Raw genomic sequence first — 27155 nt, 5'->3', positions numbered from 1 at the left:
GATGTTATGTAAAATTCAAATACATACTGGAGACCTTTTTTATGTACATTTTACAAGGAAATCCCTCATGAATCATTTACCACTGCAACTGAAAACTCTGTGCTTGCTAGGCTGTACTTGTTATTTGGGGTTACCTCAAAAAACATTTGCATGGAGATAAGCATAGACTGAAAGACTGAGAAAATGATTAAAAAGGAAATGAATAAATGAAGTGATCAACAGAGTGATTTGCTCAATCAAGCTTCGGCTCCAAGGACCTCTCGACATACTGACCAAAAAAATGAGAGAGAGAAGTAATTGGTTTGTCTGCAGAGGCTGAAGTCTGATAATAGTCTGTCGTCTGCAACAAAGAGCAAGATGAAAGCCAGCAGTTAAAAGGTAATGAACCTTACTGATGCACAGGGAGCTCAGAGGTATTTATAAAAAATGTTTATTATCAATTAAGATGATTTGAATCAAACCTCATTGCACTTTCATGTCATATAAACCTTAAAAACTTTATTTCAAAATCTATCTATAAAGCCATCATCTTTCCCATCCCTCAAACTTCGACCCACCGCTCGACAGTGTATTCATTAGGCGCCTCTCTTTGAGGGCAGTTTCCATCCAGCAAAGTACATCGTGCTCCAAGACAAGACAGAGCTCATTATTCATATAGTCAAGACATTAATTGATTAAATACGTGGTGCTATTTGATTCAGGTTTCAGTTTTGTTCTCAAAGATGGATGCAACCTGTGAGGACAAAAATGCACAAACGGGAATGCTCCAGGTTCTTACAGACACAAAAGAACCAATAAAAATAGCAACATCTGGGATAAATGAGATGCAATGGCTGGCAGACATCAATCACGCCATTGAAAGGTGAATGCTTCTGTTAAAACTAGAGAATTGTAGTTGTCACATCCTCATTTATCTTTGCATTTATTATAACAGTAACATACAGTTATATGCAAATGTTTGGGCGTCTATGGTCAAATTACACATTTTGTTGATTTTCTAAGTGAAAATAAGTTAATACATCCTCAACTTTTAAAGTGTTTCCAAAAAAATACAAAATGAAAATAAATGTTAGAATATATCCAATCACCTTTGCTTGTTTACTGTTTGCTTTGCTTCTTATCGTTCCCACAATATGTGTAACTTTATATTGTAAGCATACATTAATTACTGTAATGATGCTGAAAGGTGATTACAATGTAATCCAATTAATTGTATCTCAATGTGTTAGTTAGCATCCTGTAAAGTGGGATTAAGTCTGCCATCAAATTTGGAACTTTGCATTCACTGAACCAAGTCACAGAAAAATGATGTGATGGATGAATTGATGATTTTCCAATGATAGCAAGATGATTGAGTGGTAAGAGGCTTGTGTACAGAAGAAGCAATTCAGCCATCTTCCAGGCCTGTGTTATCCCCCTGGTCTTCAGCACTATCCTCATCGCTGTAAATATCTTTCACTTTAGCGCTGGAATTAGCAGGAGCAGTCTTACTTCTCTCTCTGTTCTTGTCAAACTTTGTGTTTGTTGCTTCCGATTTTACTGAAAGAAAATAAGAAAAAAACATTTGTTTTACTAAGTGCAAAATAGCTCCACCCCATTCTGTAAGCCAGTGAGAAAACTATATTTTATACCAAGCTGTATTTGTCCCCTCAATATTTCTATATCTCTATTTTTATATGTTTTTACATTTAATTATTTCACACACAAGATGTAATACAAGACAAAGACAACATGAGTAAACACAAAGTACTGTTTTTAACAGAACATTGCATTTATTAAAGGAAAAAAGTTCATCAACACCAACTAGCATTTTCACTGTGTGAAAAAGTCCCTTTTAGTTATTTAATCAACCAATTAACCAAATATGTTGATAATTGAGATTAATTAGACACAGTTCTCATTAATCTCAGCCATGCTGAATCTAAACGCAGCTTAAATAAAACCTTTCCAGCAATGTGAAGTAGGCTAAACCATCTAAATAAGCAGCATGTTATACTACGATTAAAAGAAATTCCAAAAGAGCTATCGAAACATTCCAGGCTGAAACGGGTTACAAAGTCATTTCTATGCTCTAGGACTCCTGCTCACCACAGTGAGAGCCCCTGAAAACTTAGACCAGTGGTGAATCGTCCCACCAAATTTATCCAGGAGTGTAGTGTCAACTAATTAAGTAAGTCATAAAAGAACCCAGACAAGCATCTCAGGAACATCTCATGATTCCACCATTAGAAAAAAAAATGGGCAAAAATGGTTTCCATGGGAAATTTGCAAGGCAAAAACTAATGCTAACCAAGAGGCCATAAAGGCTCATCTCACATTTCCAAATAATATGTCAATCACTCCTTTTTGGAATAATGTTCTATAGACCGAGTTGAATGTAGAAATTTTTGGAGGTGAGGATTTCATTTACATCTAGCACAAAGCTTACTAGGACTGCATGAAATTGACAACATGCAATATTCGATATAGCTGTCAGACTTCATGATGACAATATGAGAAGTGATAAATTACTATTAAAATAATGTATCTCTGGCTGAATGTAACATAAGTGCAGGCATTTATGTATGTAACTAATTTCTCTTTAAACCCTTCTTTTCACAAAATACATCATTACAAAACCAAAATAAAATAAAAAGAAATAAAATACTAAAAAAACTACTTATATCAGGACTGGAAGATATCAAGAGGGGGCCAAATTTTTCATGCCACCCTACAACTCCTTTTTTTTTCCTTTAAAGTATATTTTTATATTATTGTTCAGTACCTTTAGTAATAAAACCTGTAATAAAATAAACATGTTTTACATCTATGACCCTTGACACCACATTAATGTCACTGATTACAATGCAGATATAAGGCTGGCTTGAAACCTACACTAAACTGCACTTGAATTGCATAATGTAAACCATCCTACAACTTATTTGAAACTCCTGGTGATTTTTCTACTTGTTAACTGAATTTAAACAGTTGACAAAGTTGTAATTACAAGTCGGAAAATGGGGATTTTACATGAGTTTACAAGATGTGACATCTTCCGCCACTGAAAAACTTTAAACTTGGTAGTGAATTGGAAAACTATACACCTGATTCACTTGTGCTTTTAAATATAGCAAAGACAAAGCAGAATATCCTTTTCCAGATCTACTTGCTTTCTTTCTCCACATGGCGGGCGTATCTTCCAACAAGCATTTTCTAGCATTTACTTCATATTTACTAGTTATCTGATACATACAAAAGTATTAGCTGCAACAGCTATGAGTCTCGACTTTCAAACATACTTTCAGACGATTGATTTCACTGGATCGATGGACAAGAAAATAACACAGAAGATGGTTTATTAGAAAGTTGAAACTGACTATGCATGGTTGGGAGTTTTTCATTTTGTCAGTTTTCTTGAGCCATGACAACAAAAACTCTAGAAGCTAACATTTCTGTACCCAGTTAGTTTAATAAGCCAGCTAATGTTAGCAACTTAACTAGCCAGCTAATGCTAAAAACTGTTTTAACGTCTGCTTGTGCCGCCCTTTGCTTTACGTTAGCTTGCTGTTATTGTGATCTGCATATTTGTTATCTCTTTTCTTGATGCTTCCTGAATTTTGCACAGTGCTCAGATTTATTTGAGATCCAAATGATGAAATTACTAGATAGATAGATAGATAGATTCAACTTTATTGTCATTACTCAGTATAAGTACATGGCAACGAAATGCAGTTAGCATCTACCAGAAGTGCAATTAGTAGCAAATAGTGCAAAAAGAGAGTGTGCAAGTGTGCAATAAATAGGCATAGTGCAACATTACAGTATATAGAATAAATTACTTATAGATATGCAAAAAATAGATTATAGATGTGTAGATATATACATGAACATGTTGGAGATGTACACTGTATAGAATAACTGTTGCGATGTGTTATTTACATGGCAGTAGAATGTTACATTTGTGCAGTGGTAATAATGATGAATAAAATAAAATAAAACAACAGCTCTGATTGGTGAGTGTAGTATGAAAGGCAGTGTTCATAGTCCGCTGTGTGCAGTATGAGTGGTAGTGATATCAGCGAGGTGTGGAGTTCAGCAGAGTGATTGTGGAGGGAAAGAAGCTGGACCTGAGCCGACTGGTTCTGGCCCGGATGCTCTTGTATCTCCTCCCGGATGGAAGTAGGTTGAACAGTTTGTGGTTGGGGTGGGAGGGGTCCTTAATGATGCTGTGTGCTCTGCGCACACAGCGCTGGTGGTGAATGTCTTTGATGGCAGGGAGCTGCATGCCTGTGATGCGCTGAGCAGTCCTTACTACCCTCTGCAGGGATTTCCTTTCCGCCACAGTGGAGCTACTGTACCACACGGTCACACAGTTGGTCAGTATGCTCTCGATGGTGCATCTGTAAAAATTTGTGAGGATCTGAGGAGACAGCCGGTCTTGTTTTAGTCTCCTCAGGAAGTAAAGACGCTGCTGTGCCTTCTTGATGAGATGGGAGGTGTTGAAGGACCATGAAAGGTCTGCCGAGATGTAGATTCCCAGGAACCTAAAGCTGGACACACGTTCTACCTCTGCTCCGTTGATGTAGACAGGAGAGTGTGTGCAGCCCTTGGTTTTCCGATAGTCCACGATGAGTTCTTTGGTTTTGCCTGTGTTCAGGATGAGGTTGTTGGTGGTGCACCAGGAAGTCAGGTGCTGGATCTCCTCCCTGTAGGCCGATTCATCGTTGTTCCTGATGTGGCCAACCACTGTGGTGTCGTCTGCAAACTTGATGAGGATGTTAGATGTGTGCAGAGGAACACAATCGTGGGTGAACAGGGAGAAGAGCAGAGGGCTCAGCACACAGCCTTGCGGCACACCAGTGTTCAGGGTGATGGTGGTAGACATATGACTGCCCAATCTCACAGATTGGGGTCGGTCTGTCAGGAATTCCAAAACCCAGTTACACATGGGGGTGCTGATTCCCAGGTCGCTGAGCTTGGTGACCAGCCTAGTTGGGATGACCGTGTTAAAAGCAGAGCTGAGGTCGATGAACAGCATGCGGATGTAGGTGTTCCTTTCATCCAGATGGGTGAGGGCAGAGTGAAGAGCAGTGGAAATTGCATCCTCAGTCGACCTGTTTGCACGGTATGCAAACTGGTGGGAGTCCAGGGATGGTGGGAGCACTGTCTTTAGGTGGTTGAGGACCAGTTTCTCAAAGCACTTCATCACAATGGGGGTGAGTGCGACTGGGCGGAAGTCATTAGGACATGCAGCAGATGAGCACTTTGGCACCGGTATGATGGTGGATGTCTTCCAGCATGCCGGAACAGCAGCCTGGGCCAGTGATAGGTTGAAGATATCGGTGAAGACCTTGGCTAACTGTCCAGCGCACGCTCTGAGGGCACGTCCAGGGACGCCATCTGGACCAGCAGCTTTGCGTGCATGCACCTTGCTCAGTACAGACTGTACATTATCAGTGGAAAGTGTGAGGGGGCTTTCATTGTGGGGAAGACCACTCCACGTGCTGTGTTGGTCATTCCTCTGGTCGAAACGAGCGTAGAACTGATTAAGCTCATCTGGGAGAGAGGCACTGCTGGCTGAGGGGGTCAGGGATGGAGGCCTGTAGCCAGTGATTGCCTGAATGCCCTTCCACATGCGGCGGGGGTTACTACAGAAGAGGAACATGAAAGGAAGAGGAAGAGGAAAACCACTTCCTTGTTTCTACACTTTTTGTCCATTTTATCAGCTCCACTTACCATACAGCTGCACTTTGTATTTCTACAATTGAGTGTAGTCCTTCTGTTTATCAGCATACTTTGTTAGCCCCCTTTTACTTTGTTCTTCAACGGTCAGGACGTTGTCAGCAGAAGTTGTTTGGCTGGTTGTTCTCAGTGACGTGGTGATGGCATGTTAGTTTGTGTGCCGGTATAAGTGGATCAACCTCAGCAGTGCTGCTGCTTCACTCACTGTCCACTCTGCCTTGTTGACATTGTAGATGTAAAGTCAGAGCCAGTAGCTCATCTTTTGCTGCACAGTTTGTGTTGGCCCTTCATCAGTGGCCACAGGATGCTGTTGGCTGGATGTTTTTGGTTAGTGGACTATTCTCAGTCGAGCAGTGACACTGAGATGGTTAAAATCTTCAGCAGTGCTGCTGTGTCTGATCCACCCATACCAGTGTAATACACTAACATGTCGCTACCATATCAGGGTCACTGCAGTGCTGAAAATGATTCACCATCTAAATAATACCTGCTCTGTGACGGTCCAGTGGGGGTTCTAACATGAAGAACAAGATAAAAGTGGGCTACCAAAGTATGCAGAAATACAGACAGACTGCATTTTGCACCAGTATGGTAAGTGGAGCTGATAAAATGACCAATCAGTGTAAATACAACTGCCAAAATGCTGTAAAATGCACAACAAGGTGTATCTAATGAAGTGGCCAATCAGTGTATATTTTCAAATAAAACAACTTTAGATGCTTTGGTAAGCAGTGGACAGCCACTTCATTTTGAATGAGAACCATTTTTAACAACCAAAGAAACTCTGAAATATATTCAGGTGCAAAATAGTAAAAACAAAACTAAATATTTTGTAATGTCTGCCAGTACTGCTTTCTAACACCAGCCCCCAAGGCCAGGCAAAAACTACATGTTGCTAAATGCTGTTTTACCAGCATACCAGAAGTTGACTTCTCAGCTTTTTGTTCTAATTTTCCATTCTACCTTAAATTGAGCAGCTGTACAGGTATCTTAATGTACATGCTGCACCATCTAAGATGGAACAGGAATTTTGCATAAGCAGGCAATCTGAACCGCTATCAGTTGCTAGCTGCTCCAAAGCTTGTTTCACGCACAAGGCCCAGAGACTGTGTCCTTGTCTGATGCAGCTGGCTGAGTTTCTTATGTGGAACGGTGTAGCAGTTGGTGTCCTTGTTAGGGTAAGGCTATTCCTTTATGTCTCCTTCCTTGACAATAACAAATTGGACTACATCAAATGAAACAGACTAGACAGCGGAAGGTGACTGAGAGATTGCTGCTTTTTTCCACTGAAATAAACTTGATTGAAACATCCATGACTGAGCTGAACAGAATAAATAACAATGCATGGTTTGCACTGTTTTTGCATTGCGTTATCTACGTCCACTGCATGTACCTTAGAGACATTATAAAGGAGGAGAGAATAGTCCGTGGGTGGGAACTGGCAAAGACTAAGTTGGAAAGAAACATAATATAATATAAAATATATAATATAAGCACTTTTAGCACATAGGGAGGCAAGCACATTCACTGGTTTCTTCTGAGTAGGCCTAATATATATGCAGTACTAAAAATGTAAGTTAGGAGAACTGACTAATCTCAGTTAAAAAACTTTCAAAATCTATTAAGGTTCATTTAATTTTGACCCGACTTTTCATTTTTACAGTTTACAAAAAAACTACAACACGTTAATTGCACCAATAGCAATATTGTACCGTTTAAGTTCACATAAGTTCACACAACCTTGCAAATGGTGAAAACGTTAAAAAAAATGTCAGGCAGCAGTAGCACAGGAAAACAAACATTATAATGTCTATGAGAACCCTGATTCTGATCTTAAGATTAGGTAAAATGAAGGAGTCACACTGAAAATGGGTGAAAATTGTGTTCTCATGTGGAGAACATCAACATTACAGGGCATCATCACACTTATCGAAAAATGTAAAAATTACTGGCTCAGTCCTTCTGTTGCCAGCTTTACTATACAGTATCTCACAAAAGTGAGTACACCCCTCACATTTCTGACAATATTTCATTATATCTCCATAAAACACTATAGAAATTAAACTTTGATATAACAAAGTACACAGTGTACAGCTTGTATAGCAGTGTAGATTTACTGTCCTCTGAAAATAAGTCAACACACAGTGAACATGTCCAAATTGTGCTCAAAGTGTCAATATTTTGTGTGACCACCATTATTATGTAGCACTGCCTTAACCCTCTCAGGCATGGAATTCACCAGAACTGCACAGGTCACTGCTGGAATCCTCTTCCACTCCTTCATGAGGACATCACAGAGCTGGTGGATGTTAGATACCTTGAGCTCCTCCTCCTTTTACTTGAGGATGCCCCACAGGTGTTCAATTTGGTTTAGGTCTGGAGACATACTTAGCCAGTCAATCACCTTTACCTTCAGCTTCCTTAGCAAGGCAGTTCTCATCTTGGAGGTGTGTTTGGGGTCATTATTGTGTTGGAAAACTGCCATGTGGCGCAGTTTCTAAAGGGAGAAGATCATGCTCTGCTTCAGAATGTCACAGTACATATTGGAATTCATTTTTCCTCAATGAACTGCAGCTCCCCAATGCCAGCAGGACTCATGCAGCCCCATGATGCTAACACCACCATGCTTGACTGCAGACAAGAGACAGTTGCTGGACATCATCTGAGCCAAACAAGTTTGTTTTGGTCTCGTCAGACCACGGGACATGGTTCCAGTAATCCATGTTTTTGGACTATTTGTCTTCAGTAAACTGATTGCAGGGTTCCTTTTGTGTCAGCTTCAGAAGAAGCTTCCTTCTGGGACAACAGCCATGTAGACAGAGTTGATGCATTGTGTGGCGTACACTGACAGGCTGACCTCCCACTTCTTCATCCTCTGCAGCAATGCTGGCAGCACTTGTGTCTTTTTTGAAGCCAACCTCTATATATGACATGAACACGTGGCCTCAACTTCTTTGGTTGACCCTGGCGAAGTCTGTTCCAAGTGGAACCTGTCCTGGAAAAACGCTGTATGACCTTGGCCACTATGCACTGTTTTAGGGTATTAGCAATCTTCTTATAGCCTAGGCCGTCTTTGTGGAGAGCAATAATTCTATTTCTCACATCTTCAGAGAGTTTTTTGCCATGAGGTGCCATGCTGAATATCCAGTGGCCAGTATGAGAGAATTATACCCAAAACACCAAATTTAACAACCCTGTTCCCCATTCACACCTGGAACCTTGTACCTCTAACAAGTTACATGACACCAGGGAGGGACAACAACACAATTGGGCACAATTTGGATATGTTCACTGTGAGGTGTACTCACTTGTGTTGCCAGCTATTTAGACATTAATGGCTGTGTGTTGAGTTATTTTCAGAGGACAGTAAATCTGCTATACTGCTATACAAGCTGTACAATGACTGCTTTAAGTTATATCCAAGTTTCACTTCTATAGTGTTGTCCCATGAAAAGATATAATAAAATATTTGCAGAAATTTGAAGTGTGTACTTTTGTGAGATACTGTACAAATCAGGTATAGCATACATAAAGTTAAAACAACACTGTCACACGCTTAAAGAAATAATCCATAATAGTTACTTAAAAATTATACCACTAATAAAGCAACACAAAATTTAACTGCTATTTCAATTGAATGTGTTCTATAAAAAACTAGGACTTTCTCCTTCTCTAAAGAACCATGTTTGAAAAAGTAATTGTTCTATACCAATTTAAGGGCTCTTTAGGTAAGTACCATCCAGTGAAAGGTTATCAAAAGTGTTTCTACTATGGCTTTGCAGTCAAAGAATCGTTTTTGGCAGTGTAGTATAACCAAAAGGGGTTCTGCTAGGTTCAAGCCTGTAACAACAGAAAAACTCTTTTTGGTGCTTTATAGAACCATTTTCAAAAAAGATTCTATACAGAACCATATTCAACACATTCTCCTGAGTTTGAAGAACCACTTCACCATACAAAGAACCATTTAAGCATGCAATAGTTCTGTGAGTATGCATAGTTCTTTGTACACTCTTCAAAAAGATGGTTCTTTAGCAAAGACAGTGGTTCTGTGTAGCACCATGGACACTTGCAAGTCACAACCCTTTGCATGATTAAAGAGTTCTTTGCATCATGAAAAGGTTTCTCAGATTGATGGAGAACATGTTGCATATGGTTCTATACAGAACCTTTTTGGAAAGGATTTTATATAGCAATAAAAATGGTTCTTATATTATTACAAGCTTGCAAAGAAACAAAGAAACAGTCATAAACCTTAGCAGGTTCTAAGAAATGCATGTGTTTGCACTGACAGAAATATTACTAAAATAAATTGAGTTACTCAGTATTATTTGTGATTTCATTTAAAGAATTTCATTAAATCTATTAATAATAAAAGGTATGCAAGCTAAATACCATCTAGAATGCAGCTGCAGTGGGCATCAAGTGTTTCACTGTTTGAACATGTCAGCACTGGCCAACATTTATTACATGTAAAATTTTTGTTAATTTTGAGACTTGTAGATTTCTTTCATTCTTTTTTTCCTCACCAAATATTCAGTATTTTCTCTTACGGACAAAAACCGAAAGTGCCACTTTTTGCATTCCTTATCTGTGATAAAATCACTGTAATGTATGGTCTCTCATGGCTAATTGCTTAACTAGATATCAAGCTAATGGATAAATATGAAAATTATACAAAACAGTTTGGGGAATGCATTAAAATTTTCTTTGAACTGATTATTACATTGCTATAGTAAGTTATTAAATATTCATAAGAGGTACATTTATTGAAGAATATGTATTTTTATATCATATTTTTCAATATTGCATTTTTAAGAATGTTAATTTCTGTCAATTTTGAAAAGTTCCATCCATCCATCCATTCACCCTCCACCGCTTATCCGAGTCCGGGTCGCGGGGGCAGCAGCCTAAGCAAAGAGGTCCAGGCCTCCCTCTCCTCCACCACCTCCTCCAGCTCTTCCAGAGGGATGCCAAGGTGTTCCCAAGACAGTTGAGGGATATAATCCCTCCAACGTGTCCTGGGTCTTTTCCAGGGTCTCCTCCATGTCGGACATGTCTGGAACACCTCCCTATCCTTACCAGATGCCTGCACCACCTCAACTGGATTCTCTCAGCATGGAGGAGCAGTGGCTCTACTCCGAGCCTCTCCCGAATCGCCAAGCCTATCATCCTATCTCTAAGGGAGAGCCCGGCGACCCTGCGGAGAAAGCTCGTTTCGGCCGCTTGTATCTGCGATCTTGTTCATTTGGTCACTACCCAAAGGTCGTGACCATAGGTGAGAGTCGGAACGTAGATTGACCAATAAATTGATTGCTTCGCCTTCTGGCTCGGCTCTCTCTTCACCATGACAGACCGGTTTAGGGTCTGCATTACTGCAGATGCCGCACCAATCCACCTCTAAACCTCTCACTCCATCCTTCCTTCACTTGTGAACAAAATCCCAAGATATTTAAACTCCTCCACTTGGGGCAAGAATTCACTCCCTACCTGGACAGAGCATTCCACCCTTTTCTGACTGAGGACCATGGTCTCAGATTTAGAGGTGCTGATTTTCATCCCAGCCGCTTCACACTCGGCTGCAAACTGGTCCAGAGAGAGCTGGAGGTCCCGGCCTGATGACGACAACAGGACCACATCATCTGCAAAAAGCAAACATGAAATCCTGAGACCACCATACTGGACACCCTCCGCCACTTGGCTGTTCCGAGAAATTCTGTCCATAAAAGTTGTGAACAGAATCTGTGACAACGGACAGCCCTGGCGGAGTCCAGCCCTGACTGGAAACCAGTCCGACTTACTGCTGGCTATACGAACCAAGCTCCTGCTCTGGTTGTACAGGGACAGAATGGCCCCTAACAACGAGCCCCTCACCCCATACTCCCAGAGCACTCCCCACAGTGGGACGTCCCTGAGGGACGCAGTCGAATGCCTTCTCCAAATCCACAAAACACATGTAGACTGGTTGGGCAAACTCCCACGCACCCTCCAGGACCCTGGCGAGGGTAAAAAGCTGGTCCAGTGTTCCACGACCTGGGCGAAACCCGCATTGTTCCTCTTGTATCTGAGATTCAACTATCGGTCGGTTTCTCTTCTCCAGTACCCCTGCATAGACCTTACCGGGTAGGCTTAGAAGTGTGATCCCCCGATAGTTGGAACACACCCTCCGGTCCCCTCCAGACCCCAGTCTGCCATTCCAGGGGGACCACCCCAGATGTCCACGCAATGTTACAGAGGCGTGTCAGCCAGGACAGCCCTACAACATCCAGAGCCCTCAGGAATTCCAGGCGGATCTCATCCACCCTTTTGGTGCTCTGCCATCAAAGAGTTTTCCAACCACCTTGATTAGCTCAGCCCGAGTGATGGATGGACCCTCGCTCGGATCTCCAAGCTCTGCCTCCTCTAGGGAAGGATCGTTTGTGGGATTGAGAAGATCCTTGAAGTATTTCTTCCACTGTCCAATGACGTCCCCAGTCGAAGTCAGCAGCCCCCCAGCCCCACTGTATACAATGTTGGTCGGGAACCACTTTCCTCTCCTGAGGCGCCTGACGGTTTGCCAGAACCGCCTGTCGACAGTCTTTCTCCATGGCCTCACCAAACTCCTCCCACACCCGTGTTGTTGCCTCAGCAACCGCTGAAGCCGCAACCCGCTTGGCCCTTACCCATCTTTTGCCTCCAGACTCCCACAAGCCAACCAGCCCCGATAGGACTCTTTCTTCAGCTTGACGGCTTCCTTTACCCAAGGTGTCCACCAACAGGGGATTGCTGCCAGCTCCGATCGGCTGCATCGACAATGGAGGAACAGAACAGGGCCCACCCAGACTTGATGTCACCCAGGTGTCCAAAACACACGGTCACAAATCCGATGACACAACTACGAAGTTGATTAATGGACTGCGGCCTAAGGTGTCCGAACATGGTGTTTGTTATGGACAGACTGTGGCGAGCACAGAACTCCTATAACAAAACACCACACAGGTTCAAATCGGAAAGGCCGTTCCTCCCAATCATGCCCTTCCAGGTCTCACTGTCATTGCCCACGTGAGCATTGAAGTCACCCAGCAAGACAATGGAGTCCCCATCTCTCAGCCTCATACACTAGCTCGGGCTCTTTTCCTGCCAGAGAGGTAACGTTCCATGTTCCAAGAGCCAGTTTGAATAGCCGAGGATCGGAACGCCAAAGCCCCCGCCTTCGGCCGCCACCCGATCCACAATGCACCGGACCCCCATAAGCGCCTCTCCTATGGGTGGTGGGTCCGTGGGAGAGTGATCCCATGTAGCTCTTTCGGGATGAGCCCGGCCAGGACCCAAGAGTAAAGGCCCAGCCACCAGGCGCTCGCCGAGGAGCCCCTCCCACAGGCCTGGCTCCAGGGTGAGGCCCCGGTAACCCTAATCCGGGCGAGAGAAGCTGGGTCCTGATGTTGTTGTTCATGTGGGGTTTTTGGATCACCTAGGACCTGTTTGCCTTGGGAGACCCTACCAGGAGCTTTCGCCCCTGACAACATAGCTCCTAGGATCATGTAGGCACGCAAACCTCTCCCCCACGGTAAGGTGGTGATCCAATTTTGAAAAGTTATTTTTACAAAATTTAGGTTCTATGTAGTTTTACTGCATACACATTTATTTTTGCAGGCAGTTTCTAAAGCACCCAATTAGTTTAAAAATGTATCGCTACTTAAAATCCATTATACAGGCCTTTTTACATTGCACTTTCTCTAATGGAATTGATTTTATTTACTTCAAACTTTCAGCAGCTATATCTCATTAATGTATAAAAATTACAGACATGCTGTGACAATCGTTTAATCTTCTTCTTCTTCTTCTTTCGGCTGCTCCCTTTAGGGGTCGCCACAGCGGATCATCTGCCTCCATCTTGCCCTATTCACTGCCTCCTCTACTTTTACAACACATCTTGTTAAATTACTCCTCTACTTTTACACCACATCTGGTCAAATTACGTTTCCTTTATTTTCTTACAGAAAACATGTATGCATCGTGTACAGCTCAAGTGTCAAACACAAGGCTCACAAAAATATTTTGATGTTATATTAATATTAGCCCATTTCAAAGTGCACTGCACTACAGTCCCCAGCATGCACTGCAACGTAATATGCTCTGATTCTCCTACCCCAACAGCAGTCTATGGAACAGCAGTTACACTTCAGTTCTACACAATTCCACACCAGTCATATCACCAAGTGCATTTCCAATGTGGTTCAACTAATAGAAAACACCCACCGTCATCTCAGCAGCTCAAAAACTGAGCCCAAACATTAATAAACTTGCAGCAAGGAAAGGGTGGAGAAAGGTTTCAAAGGATCAAGCTCATAGGAACATTAAAATTGTGCTTATATCAAGTGTCCATGTAATATTTTGAGGTCTGCTACAAGTGTCTATATTTTACTTCTGTTTTTGCATATTTTGAATAAAATATTTTTTTTTATTCTCTGGCCCAAAGATTTGTTGATTTTTTTTAATATAGCCCTTTTACTGGTTGAGTTTGACATATCCGGTCTACAGAGAACACACTTCTGCACATTTTAATACACAATTATTGTTTATTTTCTGAATTTAACATGGAGGAATACAAAATGTGGCCTGAGCATAATTTATGGCACATTTTATATTTTATATATATTTTTTCCAATATGTAAAACTCTAAAATTAGCAGCAAAATGTCATATTTAAGTTTGTTCCCTGTCAAGTATGTGACTTATTTTCACTTTGAAAATATGTAAACCGCATCATTTAACAGGGGTGTTAAAATGTTTCATTTGTGTTTTTGTATTTTGCATTGTTGGGGGATTTATTACACACAGAATCTCTTACAGAGACAACAAACGTTTTTTAGCCAAACACACACACATACACATAATCTAAATTGCTTATCCTTCTGGGTCACAGCCTATGCCAGCTGTCATTGTTTTATATATATATATATATATATATATATATATATATGTGTGTGTGTGTGTGTGTGTATATATATATATATATATATGCATGTGTGTGTGTTTGTGTGTATGTATGTGTATATATATAAAATATTAAAATACGGTAATTAATGTTGTATTGTATTAACATGAAACCCGTAAATTTAAAGTTAAAATTCCTACTGTTGTAATTATACTTACTGTCATTCTGTAAGCAGTTAAACTTGCAGGAAAAAATGTCATAACTAAAAACTTAGACAGCACAGTCTTGAAATTATGCATGGCAGTATTAGTTAAACTAATGCCTATTCTTAAGGTTTTAATGAAAATGACATGATGAGATAGGCGTTAAGTCAGACTGCATAAAAATAAACAAATAGTAAACCATTAGTGTGTGTTCATGGCTATAACTGTTGTAAAAGGCTGTTGTAAACTGTTGTAAATTCCAAAAAAGTTGGGACAGTAGGTAAAATGTTAACAAACCAGAAAGCAATGATTTGTAAACTGTCTCTTACATATATTTATTAACAGCACAAAGAAGAGATATTTAATATTTTACCTTATTAATGGTATTGATTATTGTAACTATACACTAAGTCAAAATTTGATGCCTGTAACACCTTCCAAAAAAGTTGGGACAGGGGCAGTGTGAGACTAGAAAGTTTGTGGACTGATCAAAAACACCTGTTTTGGAACTTTACACAGGTAAAGTGAATAGGTAACAAATTATGCTGTCATGATCAAATATAAATGATGGTTCCCAACTTTAGACAATGTATGAATGCAAGGAATTTAGGGTTTCACCATCTAAAGTCCATAACATATTCAAAGATTCAGAGAATCTGGAGAAATCTCTGTGCATAAAAGGCAAGGCCAAAATCTAATAACTGAATGCCTGTAACATTTTATCTCTCAGACAGCACTGCATTAAAACCAACATTCTTCTGTAATAAGTATAATCGTATGGGCTCGAGATTGCTTTGGAAAATCTTAGTCAGGAACAGTTTAGTGCTGCATCTACAAATGCAAGTTGTGTGACTACACAAAGCAGAAGCCATACATCAATATCCATATATATCAACACACACACACTGCTGATTTCTCTGGGTTAATGCTCGAGATGGACTTGTGTACTCTGGGCCAAAGACAAATAGGACTTTCCCAGTTATGAAGTTCAAAAGCCAGTGTCTGTTATTGTATGGAGATATATTAGTGCCAATACCATGGGCAACTTATTTGCATGGGCAACACATTTGCAACATTACTGCTGAGGGGTACATACACATTTTGGAGCAATATATATTGGCCTCTATGTGATGCCTTTTCAGGGACATGCCTGCTTTTTTCAACAAGACAGTGCCAAAGAGCCCAGTATCCATTTGAAAACATGCCACACAATGAAGTACCAAATATGATGACAGAGACCCCAATCTATTGAGCAGTGGAAATGTTAGCAAGCAATAATGGGAAAACAAATCCACTTTCACAAGTACAATAACTGTGGCATCAGTTGCCAAACAATTACTGAATATAACACAGTGGTAAACATGCCCCATCCTATTTTTTGATGTTGCTGGCATCAAATTTAGAATAAATATATACATAAAAAATAATAAGTTAATTAGTTAAAACATTAAATATCTATACTTTTAGTGTCTTTGTACTGTTTTCAATTGAACAAAGGCATTTTACCTGCTGCCCCAACTTTTGGAACTGGGTTTGTGTGTTAAAAAGAAAACACTCTTTCAATGTGAATTTTGTCTTACATTCTAGATTTAAATGATCAGCACAGTCTGCCTCACTGCCTCCAACTGCATCGTTGTCCTCTTGGTGGATTTCTACTATCCGTTGTCTTGCACTCTCAAAGACTGACTTCAGGACAATGGAATCCTCAAAGATCTGAAAAAGAGGTTAGATATTACACTTACTAAACTGGATTCATCTCTAAAAAGAATAGAGAAATATTTAAACAAGTTATAGTAAAGGTGTCAACTTTCAATGGCCCAAAGATAGGTACTTGAGGCACACCTGAGATCCCTCCAGGTTGTAAGTTTGAGCATTGTGGCACATCTGTATTATATCTTTTTCCAAGTCTGCAATGCACCTGTACTTGTGGTTGCGCACTCGTTCCTACACAAATAAAATTCATGTTAGAAACAATTGCAATATAACAAGTTTACATACAAAACTAATCCACATGGTGTCATGTAAAGAAATGGAATTAACATGAAAATACAATCACACTTCTACTGATCAGAATGACAATGACAGAAAGGTAGGTAAGGGGGGTATGAACAATGAAGATGAAATAATGGATCAATTGAGAAATTAATAGACTGGAGAGTGGCGTGCAGAAGTGTATGACCACAATGACTTATTTTGGGAGAGACTACACAACGTCAGTTTACCCTGATCCTTCGGAAGTCCACAGGCTTACGAATAAGCTCGTAGTATTCTGGTACCTCTTTCCTTGAAGGCAGCTGAACAAATCCTTTACTGATCTGACGGCCCAACCTGCCACAGAGTATGGAATTAAAGAACACAATAATCGGATAAAGAAAGCATAGTTGTTCTGTTACAGCTCAGTATACTCCTACAACCTGTAAAAGTGCATTATCCAAGGCTTATAAAATGTATCATACTTAAAAACAGAGTTGGCAAAAAGTTCTTTGTTTCAATAGTACAACTACTTTAGACGTCCTAAAGAACCTTTCCGTGCATATTTCTTTAAACAACCATATTGGTAAATGAGATGTGTGTGAAGAACCATTTTTAAGAAATCTTCCAATTATGTAATGATTCTATTTTACAATTTAACCGTTATTTTATCATTTTTTCTGAAAACGCTAAAGCTTAGCACCATATAAAAACCTTTATTTTCAAGAGTATTTGGCCTTACTAAGCATGGAAGGTCAAGTCTTTAAGAACATTTGTAGCAGCCTACTTTGGAATGCTTACGTGTCTTTGTAGTTCATGACCATGTCAACAAGTGTGTTCATTTGTTTGGTGAGTTTCGGGGGATTTGGTGGTAGCTTCTCAGCTGGAGGCCGACCCCTTCGCTTTTTGACCTTTTCAACGACCTCCTGCCCGGTCTCAGAGGCCTGGTTGCCCTGGTGATCACTTTTTCGTTTCTTCAAACTACTTTCCTCCTCCATATCCTCAGACACTCCGTTTTGGATGGCCTGAGACTGCAGAGAAAATAATCCAAGAGAATAATAAAGAATGATACAAGATTTGGGAATAATTGGGATTAGAGAGGATTGGAATGTAATTACGGATAAATTGAAGCATTCATGATGTTGAAAAGCTGTGAATAATTTGGAATTATGTGCATAGCTTTTTAAGATTAGTAAATAATAGAGCATCTACATTTTGAACACCTATGCCTGCAGAAACACTGATCTGTGATTTACTTGACATGAGGCATGAAAATGGGTATCTTAGCATAGCTTTGAAAGGGTGAAAACCTTGAACCGAGGTCAGTGGTTCACAGTAGACTATAATAATACTAGCATTAAGGTTCTGCTAAACTTTGTTTAAAGATAAATTACTTAAACGGTTACACAAACATTTATAATGTAAGTACTGTTATTATCATATCTCATAGACTCCAACTGCATCATTGTCCTGTGGTTCATTTCTGATGCCATTGTCCATCCATCCATCCATCCATTATCTTCCCCTTCTCCGGGGTTCGGGTCGCGGGGGCAGCATCCTAAGCAATGAAGCCCAGACCTACCTTTCCCTAGCCATTTCCACCAGCTGTCCAAGGGGATTCCGAGGCGCTCCCAGGCCAGCTGGGCGATATAGTCACGCCAGCGTGTCCTGGGTCTTCCCCGGGATCTCCTCCCAGGTGGACTCGCCTGTGACACCTCCCGAGGGAGGCGTCCAGGAGGCATCCTAACCAGATGCCCGAACCACCTCAGCTGGCTCCTCTCGACGTGAAGAAGCAGCGGCTCTACTCCGAGTCCCTCCCGGATGACTGAACTTCTCACCCTATCTCTAAGGGAGAGTCCAGACACCCTGCGGAGGAAACTCATTTCGGCCGCTTGTATTCGCGATCTTATTCTTTCGGTCATTACCCAAAGCTCATGACCATAGGTGAGGGTGGGAATGTAGATCGACCGGTAAATCGAGAGCCTTGCCTTATGGCTCAGCTCTTTCTTTACCACAACAGACCGGTAAAGAGCCCGCATCACTGCTGACCCAGCACCAATCCGCCTGTCAATCTCCTGCTCCCTTGTACCATCACTCGTGAACAAGACCCGAGATACTTGAACTCCTCCACTTGAGCCAAGAGCCTATCCCCGACCCAGAGAGGGCTCTCCACCCTTTTCCGCCTGAGAACCATGGTCTCGGATTTAGAGGTACTGATTCTCATCCCAGCCGCTTCACACTCGGCTGCAAACCGATCCAGCGAAAGCTGAAGTTCGCGGCCTGATGTCCCCAATAGGACCACATCATCTGCAAACAGCAGCGATATGACCCTGAGGTCACCAAACCGGACACCCTCCATCCCTTGACTGCGCCTAGAAATTCTATCCATAAAAATTATGCCCTGACGGAGTCCAACTCTCACTGGGACTTACTGCCGGCTATGCGAACCAAACTCCAGCTTTGTTTGTACAGGGCCTGAATGGCTCGTAGCAAAGAGCCATGTACCCCGTACTCCCGAAGCACTTCCCACAGAATACCCCGGGGAACACAGTCGAATGCCTTCTCCAGATCCACAAAGCACATGTGGACTGGTTGGGCAAACTCCCATGAACCCTCCAGAATCCTGGAGAGGGTGAAGAGTTGGTCCAGTGTTCCACGACCAGGGCGGAACCCGCACTGTTCCTCCTGGATCCGAGGTTCGACTATAAGCCGGACTCTCTTCTCCAGTACCCCTGCATAGACCTTGCCAGGGAGGCTGAGGAGTGTGATTCCCCTGTAGTTGGAACACACCCTCCGGTCCCCTTTTTTAAAAAGAGGCACCACCACCCCAATCTGCCAATCCAGTGGCACCGCCCCCGATGTCCACGCAATGTTGAAAAGGCATGTCAGCCAAGACAGCCCCACAACATCCAGAGCCTTGAGGAACTCAGGGCGGATCTCATCCACCCCTGGAGCCTTGCCACCAAGGAGCTTCTTAACTACCTTAGCGACTTTGGCCTCCGTAAGGGACAAGCCTATTCCCATGTCCCCAGACTCAGCCTCCTCACTGGAGAACGTGTCGGTGGGATTGAGAAGGTCCTCAAAGTATTCCTTCCACCGCCCAATGACGTCTTCAGTCGAAGTCAGCAGCACACCATCTCCACTATATACAGTGCTAGTGGCACACTGCTTTCCCCTTCTGAGTCGCCTGACGGTTTGCCAGAATCTTTTCGGAGCCGACTTAAAGTCACTTTCCAAGGCCTCACCAAACTCCTCCCATACACGGGTTTTTGCCTTGGCGACAACTGAAGCCGCAGATCGCTTGGCCTGTCGATACCTGCCAGCTGCCTCTGGTGTCCCACAGGCCAACCATGCCCGGTTGGACTCCTTCTTCAGCTTGACGGCATCTCTCACCTGGGGTGTCCACCACCGGGTTCGAGGATTACCGCCCCGACAGGCACCAACCACCTTACGGCCACAGCTACAGTCAGCTGCTTCAGCAATGGAGGAACGGAACATGGCCCATTCTGAGTCAATGTCCCCCACCTCCCCCGATATCTGGTCAAAGTTCTGACGGAGGTGTGAGTTGAAGATCAATCTGACAGGTTCTTCTGCTAGACGTTCCCAGCAAACCCTCACTATACGTTTGGGCTTGCCTGGTCTGACCGGCATCTTCCCCCACCACCTGATCCAACTCACCACCAGGTGGTGATCAGTTGACAGCTCAGCTCCTCTCTTTACCCGAGTGTCCAAAACACATGGCCACAAGTCCGATGACACGACTACAAAGTCAATCATTGAACCATTTACCTGCGGCCTAGGGTGTCCTGGTGCCATGTGCACTTATGGACATCCTTGTGTTCGAACATGGTGTTCGTGATGGACAAACTGTGGTTTGCGCAGAAGTCCAAAAACTGAACACCACTCGGGTTCAGATCAGAGAGGCCATTCCTCCCAATCACACCCCTCCAGGTCTCACTGTCATTGCCCACGTGAGCGTTGAAGTCCACCAGTAGGACAATAGAGTCTCCAGGAGGAGCACTTTCAAGCACCCTTCCCAAGGACTCTAAGAAGGCTGGGTACTCTGAACTGCTGTTCGGTGCATAAGCACAGACAACAGTCAGGACCCGTTCCCCAACCCGAAGGCGTAGGGAAGCTACCCTCTCGTCCACCGGAGAAAACCCCAACATACAGGCACCGAGTCGAGGGGCTATGAGAAAGCCCACACCTGCCCGCCGCCTCTCACCATGGGTAACTCCAGAAAAGAATAAAGTCCAGTCCCTCTCAAGGAGATTGGACCCAGAGCCCAAGCTGTGTGTTGAGGTGAGCCCGACTATATCTAGCCGGTATCTCTCAACCTCGCGCACCAACTCAGGCTCCTTCCCCGCCCGTGAGGGAACGGTCCAAGTTCCAAAAGCCAGTTTCAGCAACCGAGGATCAGAACACCAAGGCCCACGCCTTCGGACACTGCCCGATCCACAACGCACCGAACCCCTACTACTGCCCCTCCCATTGGTGGTGGGTCGATGGGAGGGGGGACTCATGTAACTCCTTCGGGCTGGGCCCGGCCGGGCACCATGAGTAAATGCCCAGCCACGATGCTCGCTGGCGAGCCCCTCCCCCAGGCCTGGCTCCAGGGTGGGGCCCCGGTAACCCTGTTCCAGGCAGGGTACACAAGTCCAGTTTTTGTGTCTTCATAGGGGTTATTATGGATCACACTTTGTCTGACCTGTCACCTAGGACCAGTTTGCCATGGGAGACCCTACCAGGAGCTTTTGCTCCAGACAACATAGCTCCTAAGATCATTCAAGCACGCAAACCCCTCCACCACGATAAGGTGGTGATCCAAGGAGAGGCTGATGCCATTGTCTTGCATAGAATGTGGAATTTCATATGGGGATTTTCCTAAGAGTCATTATATCCTAGAGCTGGCCCCTCATCAATTGGGCAGTCATGGGCTGGAGGTTAGGGAACCAGCCTTGTGACCGGAAGGTTGCTGGTTCGATCCCCAGAGCCGACAGCACATGACTGAGGTGTCCTAGAGTAAGACACCTAACCCCCAACTGCTCCCCAATTTGCTGCCCACCACTCTGGTGTTCACTGCCCCTTATTGTCCGTGCGTGCTCACTAGAGTGTATGTGGTTTCCCCATTGTGGGACTAATAAGAGTCTCTAAAAATAAAAAATAAAAATAGAAAAAAATCATCTACAACCCCATTTCCAAAAAAACTTGAGAGTCTGTGCAAAATGTAAATAAAAGCGAAATGATATGCAAATCATTTAACCCCTATATTTAATTGAAAATAATACAAAGACAACAGTTGAAACTGAGGAATTGTATTGTTCATTATTTATTCATTTTGAATTTGATGTTCCAAAAAAGTTGAGATGGGGGCATGTGTACCACTGTGTTTCTCTTCTTTTACCAACACTCTGCAAGCATCCATCATCCTCTCTGGGATGGTTATTTAGCTCAATAGATAGATGGAAGGATGGATAGAATTTACTTGATAGCAGACACTAAGTGGTATAACTCAATCATGTCACTGACCTGTTGCCACCAGGTGTTTTTTAAGCATTACACAACTTTACCAGCGTTTTGTTGCCCCTGTCCCAACTTTTTTGGAATGTGTTGTTGGCATCAAATTCAAAATGGGCATATTTTTTACAAAAAAAACAATAATATTTCTCAGTTTCAGAATTCACAATTTATTTGTTTCTTGAAGCACGTCTTGAAAAGACCCCACCCCTACACACCAAAATCCAGAGTGTAATTTGAACACTATTTTACATGCCAACTGAGATGCTTTTCAAATAATTAATTTTTCATTATCTCACAGTTATTTTGTGACCCTTTTATATATAAGAAGTATGTCTTTCAAAAAGTTACTGTTTCTCAGTGGGCCTGGCTACACCTTCAATTTTAATACATGTTAAATAAAAGGCAATTATTAGATATTGAATGAATATATTTACAAAAAAAGAAAATCAAGTGCTTGGGAAGTACCTACAGATTCATTTCAGTAATTAGTGACAAATGTGCTTTGTCACAAATCCCAGTCATAAAATATAATTTAATAATTTGTCAGTCAGTTGAAATATAAATACTTTTTGGCAAACAACTGTGCACAAGTCAGAGACTAGCCTTTCAAGTTATTCAGTTTATTCAATTTTCATTTAAAACAGTGTCTGAAAAGAACAAATAAGAAAAAGATGCCCCCAATGTGTCACAGATATTGTTACCCTTCAAAAAGACAAAAAGATACCTAAAACCAGCTCCCTTGCTAATTTCTTTCTCATTCATCAAAGACTAAAGGAGATGGTGGAGGAGACCATATGTAAGATATTTCATCAGATGTAAGATAAGCCATATGAATGATAAATAAGGTGTTTCCCAAAAGCTGGAGTTCAAAAACAGACAAAAACTGGCAATAGAACACTGAACCTGGACATCTGAGATTTGGAGAAAGGTTTTATGACTTAATTTGCCTTAATTTCAGATGACTGGAAGTAACAGAAGGCAGCTTGTACTCTGCTGCTGATTTTTTGCAAAAATGAAAGCAAGTCTCCTGAAAAGAATGAATGCTAATATAAAAGTTAAGGATATTAACTAAGGATATTAACAACATTTTGATATTATAGTTGTCTCTAAGTAATTTTCAGCTGTATACGTTTTCTACTTTCTCTTTGTGTCTCCTCCGTCTTGACTGGAATAAATAAATAAATGGGTCGTTTCTGACTTTTGCACAGTATAGTATAATAAAAGGAGGCTCTGAGAAATGTTTGATTTGTCTGATTTTAACATGTATGTCAGGTGCACATAAATAAAATATATCAACAAATTTATTTTTCAGTTGACTTGCTTTTGGCAGAAACTGTGCATATGAAATATACTTTATGCGTTTTGATGTACACATTTGAATCAGGTAAATTCAGTGCATCATTTTTTTCAGTGATCAGTGGTTAAGCAAGTGTTTAATTTGTTTTAGAATATAAGCAAAGAGCAATACTTGGGAAGATGTGTAACCTGCGCATTCTATTTCACAGACATGCAGGCATGTGAAAACAGATCAATGAAAATCAAAGCCTCTGCTTGGCTTAGCATGCTTCGCTAAGCAAGCAGCCTTAAAAGGCCCCAAAACCCCTGTAGTATGAGTGACTACTTTCACTTTCAGTTAATATTTGATAAAGCAGCACTTCCTAATATCCCACAGGCTTTAAATGATCTCTCACAGAAGAGCATTAAAGGAATGCTTTAATATTTCTCATCCTAATCTCCATCTGCTACATTTGTAGCATACTGTCGACACAACCATTTCAACATGATTCCCTGTACTTAAGAAAGAACAGAAAACCTTTTGACTCAAACGTATATTTATAATAGAAGCCAATGGGCAGAAGCTCAAGTGTCTATTGAGTAAACAGGTTTCCTTTTCATGATCAGGCCATAGCAGCTAGCCTAGGGCCTGTCCAGTCACATCATAGATTTCCATGAAAAAATTCAAGCAAAAACTTTTCAAAGATGTGCTCATTTTAGGCGCATCTTAGTGACATACCTTGCATTCAAAAAATTAAACCATAAAGAACAGAGCACATCTGTAATTTGTTTACATTTTAATTAGACATTAACTGTCTTTATTCAGGAAAAAGACTTTATTCAGCATTATTGGTGCTTTCACAGAGGGTTAAACACTACACCCCCCACCACTACCTCGTACCATGACAGACACTGGGTTTTGAGCTTTACAATTTTGGTAGTCCTTTTCATCTTTGGCCCTGAAAACACAATGTCAATCATTTCCAGAAACAATCTGAAAGGTTGACTCAGCAAACCACAATACAAGTTTGCTTTGTGCCCCAGTCCATTTCAGATTAACTTGAGCCCGAGACATCAGCAGCCTTTCTGGACATTGTAAACATATGACTTTTGCTGCGCACTTATATTTGCATTTAGGAATGCAGCAATGGACAGTATTTTTTTTTGCTGATAAAGAACTAGGCCTTTCCTGGATGTTCTTTCTATATCCAAGCACGATTGCATCACCTGTTTAAGGCATTTTTGAACATTTCACAAGTTTGAAACTGCCCTTGACCCAAATTTTTTGGAACATGTTTCAGGCATCAACTTGATATTGTAGCTTAGTTCAGTCATTCTGTACGTGGTAGAAATCAGTACTTACGATGCAAAAAGGCCAAGTTTAAAAATTCATAATTAACAAAAGAATCAGAGCACAGCTTTGAAATGTATGCATTATCGCTTGAATCAACTTGTAATTTTTGCCTTTTTGTTCTCATGGGAACCCATCACATCATCATGGCCTGGGCAGGGCACAGAATGGTTCTTATTCTTTTTTATGCAGAGTTACAGTTTAAGAATCAGCGTACAAAATTAAAGGGTGAATACTGATCCCATAAATGCAGAGAACTTATAGCATGTGGCAATTGACTGTAAGCTGCAGACAGATAAGGTTGAAAATACTGCAGCATTCATTTAAGATGTTATCTGTAATTCACAGCAGGTAGTGAGTGGGTAGACTGAGCAATACTGGAAAGCTGCTTGTTGCCCTGAAATGATATTTAGCCCGTGCTTCTCAATGATTATCTAGTTAGCTTCTTAGCTTATTAGCTGTGTTCAGGTACACATGAAAGGAACCTTTCTCTTCTTGGCTAGCACAGTCTAGAGGCTGTCGTCTCTGCCTGTGTTTCCCTTTTTGGCTTATGTGTCTACAGAAGACGGTGGGGGCTGAGGGGGGTGGCATTCTGTGTGAGCCTTTGCTGCTGAGACTGTTTTACACAAAGGCAATTAAAGTGCAGTGATATGCATGCTGCAGCCCCTCTTCTTCTGGCAGGGAGAAGCATGAGAGAGGGAAGAAAATATGAATTCTAAATAAGCTGCTATGCAGGCAGTGCCAGCTATTGATGTCTAAATCACACACACACACAGAGAGAGAGAGAGAGAGAGAGAGAGAGAGAGAGACAGAGAGAGAGAGAGAGACAGAGAGAGAGAGAGAGAGAGAGAGACAAACAATGCAAACATGAAAGAAGAGACACATCAAGGCATGCAACACATACATTCATTGCCCTCAGGGTAGGCCTAGTAATGAGAAGCATTATAATGAAATGCAGGCATGCATATGCACAAATATGCGCATGCACATTCACAGAAATGCAGAATGAACATCCCTGCATGGGAGCAGCAGTCGACCCGAAAAAAAAAGAAAAGAGGTAAAATTCTGTGTATACAAATGCAATACAAAGCAATTCAATTATACAATAGACCAGCATTGTATTAACATCAGCCAGACAAACAGGAGTATGGGTTTGTGCGCGCGTGCACGCATCTGTCTGCCTGCATGCGTGTGCCGTGTGCTGTCCTTGTAACCTCTAGAAAAAAAAACAGAAGTGTCACGAGCCGTTCGTCTGGGCAATGTTCCCCACTCATCAGACACAGCTCACACCTACACTCTCTCTCTCTCACTCTCTCTCTCTCTCTCCATTTGTTTGACCGTGCCTGGCATGATATCGCATGCTTCGTTCGTTCGTTCGCGGGATGGAAGGAGAGAGAGAGCGAGGGAGGAAGGAAGAGAGTGTGAGAGAGAGATGGAAAGAAAAAGTCTTGTAGAGAATGAGAGAAGAAGGATAGGAAATGAAGGCGAAGGAAAATGAATCCTTTTGGTTTTTTTTACCTGACTGTGGTCTCCAGGCTGGCGCTTGTCTGGAGGCGAGAGAATTAGCAGCCCAGCATTGCAGCGCGCGCTCAGTCTCTTCATCAGCTGATCAACTCACAACGCGCCGACGGAGAGGGGGGCGAAAAAAGCGCCCAGCTTTTCATACACAAATCAATTGGCGTTGGGATGATGAGAGAGGGAGCGAGGAGAGAGCGAGGGAGAGAGAGAGTGGCAGAAAGAGAAGGAGAGCAGAATTGCCGTGAAGTGCCTTTCTCTCAGATTGTCCCCTGTGGAAAGGCCTCGAGCCTCGGCTCCCTCTCCCTCTCCCTCTCTTTCTTTTTCTGTGTCTCTCTCCCTCTCTTTCTCGCTCACTGCATGTTTTAATATCGACTGTCGCAATCTGATTTTTTTTTCTTTTTTCACCCCCCACCCCCCACCCCTTTACCCTCTCGTACCCGTTCCCCCTTTCTTTTTTTTAACAGTAGCCTCTTTTTTTCTATGTGTATCGTAGACAGTGATCATGAAAGTTGCTTAATGGTCACTCTGGGGTCAGTAGGCTGTGTCAGAGCATCTTTGGGCTCAGTGCCCGCGTCTGGGCGTTGACGTCACATCACAAATTGCTTGGAAATCTGATGCCTGTCACAAGCACGTTGCTCCTCCCTAACCTTTCTGTGCACTCCATGGCATCAAACCGAGACCAC

At 42.2% G+C, this 27155-nt stretch overlaps 1 protein-coding gene across 1 annotated transcript; it reads right to left on the bottom strand.

Annotated features, from left to right (window-relative positions):
• Window positions 1–412: 412 nt before the first annotated feature.
• Window positions 413–26806, bottom strand: LOC108431004 (probable global transcription activator SNF2L2). The gene is made up of 6 exons (XM_017703862.2): window positions 26473–26806; window positions 17610–17839; window positions 17060–17165; window positions 16680–16781; window positions 16418–16550; window positions 413–1539 (listed from the first exon to the last, which is right to left on the bottom strand). The coding sequence occupies exons 1-6, from the start codon at window positions 26554–26556 to the stop codon at window positions 1388–1390; spliced, it is 807 nt and encodes a 268-aa protein (XP_017559351.1). The 5' UTR covers window positions 26557–26806; the 3' UTR covers window positions 413–1387.
• Between the last annotated feature and the right edge of the window lie 349 nt (window positions 26807–27155).

This window comes from Pygocentrus nattereri, chromosome 23, assembly GCF_015220715.1.
Source record: "Pygocentrus nattereri isolate fPygNat1 chromosome 23, fPygNat1.pri, whole genome shotgun sequence".
NCBI lineage: Eukaryota > Metazoa > Chordata > Actinopteri > Characiformes > Serrasalmidae > Pygocentrus > Pygocentrus nattereri.
This window is presented reverse-complemented; position numbering and strand designations above follow the sequence as displayed.

Bases quoted from the DNA above. Each gene is read 5' to 3' on its own strand.
- LOC108431004 (XM_017703862.2), bottom strand. From the start codon at position 26,556: ATGAAGAGACTGAGCGCGCGCTGCAATGCTGGGCTGCTAATTCTCTCG. The intron at 16,551-16,679 runs GTGTGCCTCAAG...CCTCTTTTTCAG, and splicing joins ACAACCTGGAGGGATCTCAG to ATCTTTGAGGATTCCATTGT. The intron at 1,540-16,417 runs GTAAGACAAAAT...ATTTTCTTTCAG, and splicing joins TGATCATTTAAATCTAGAAT to TAAAATCGGAAGCAACAAAC.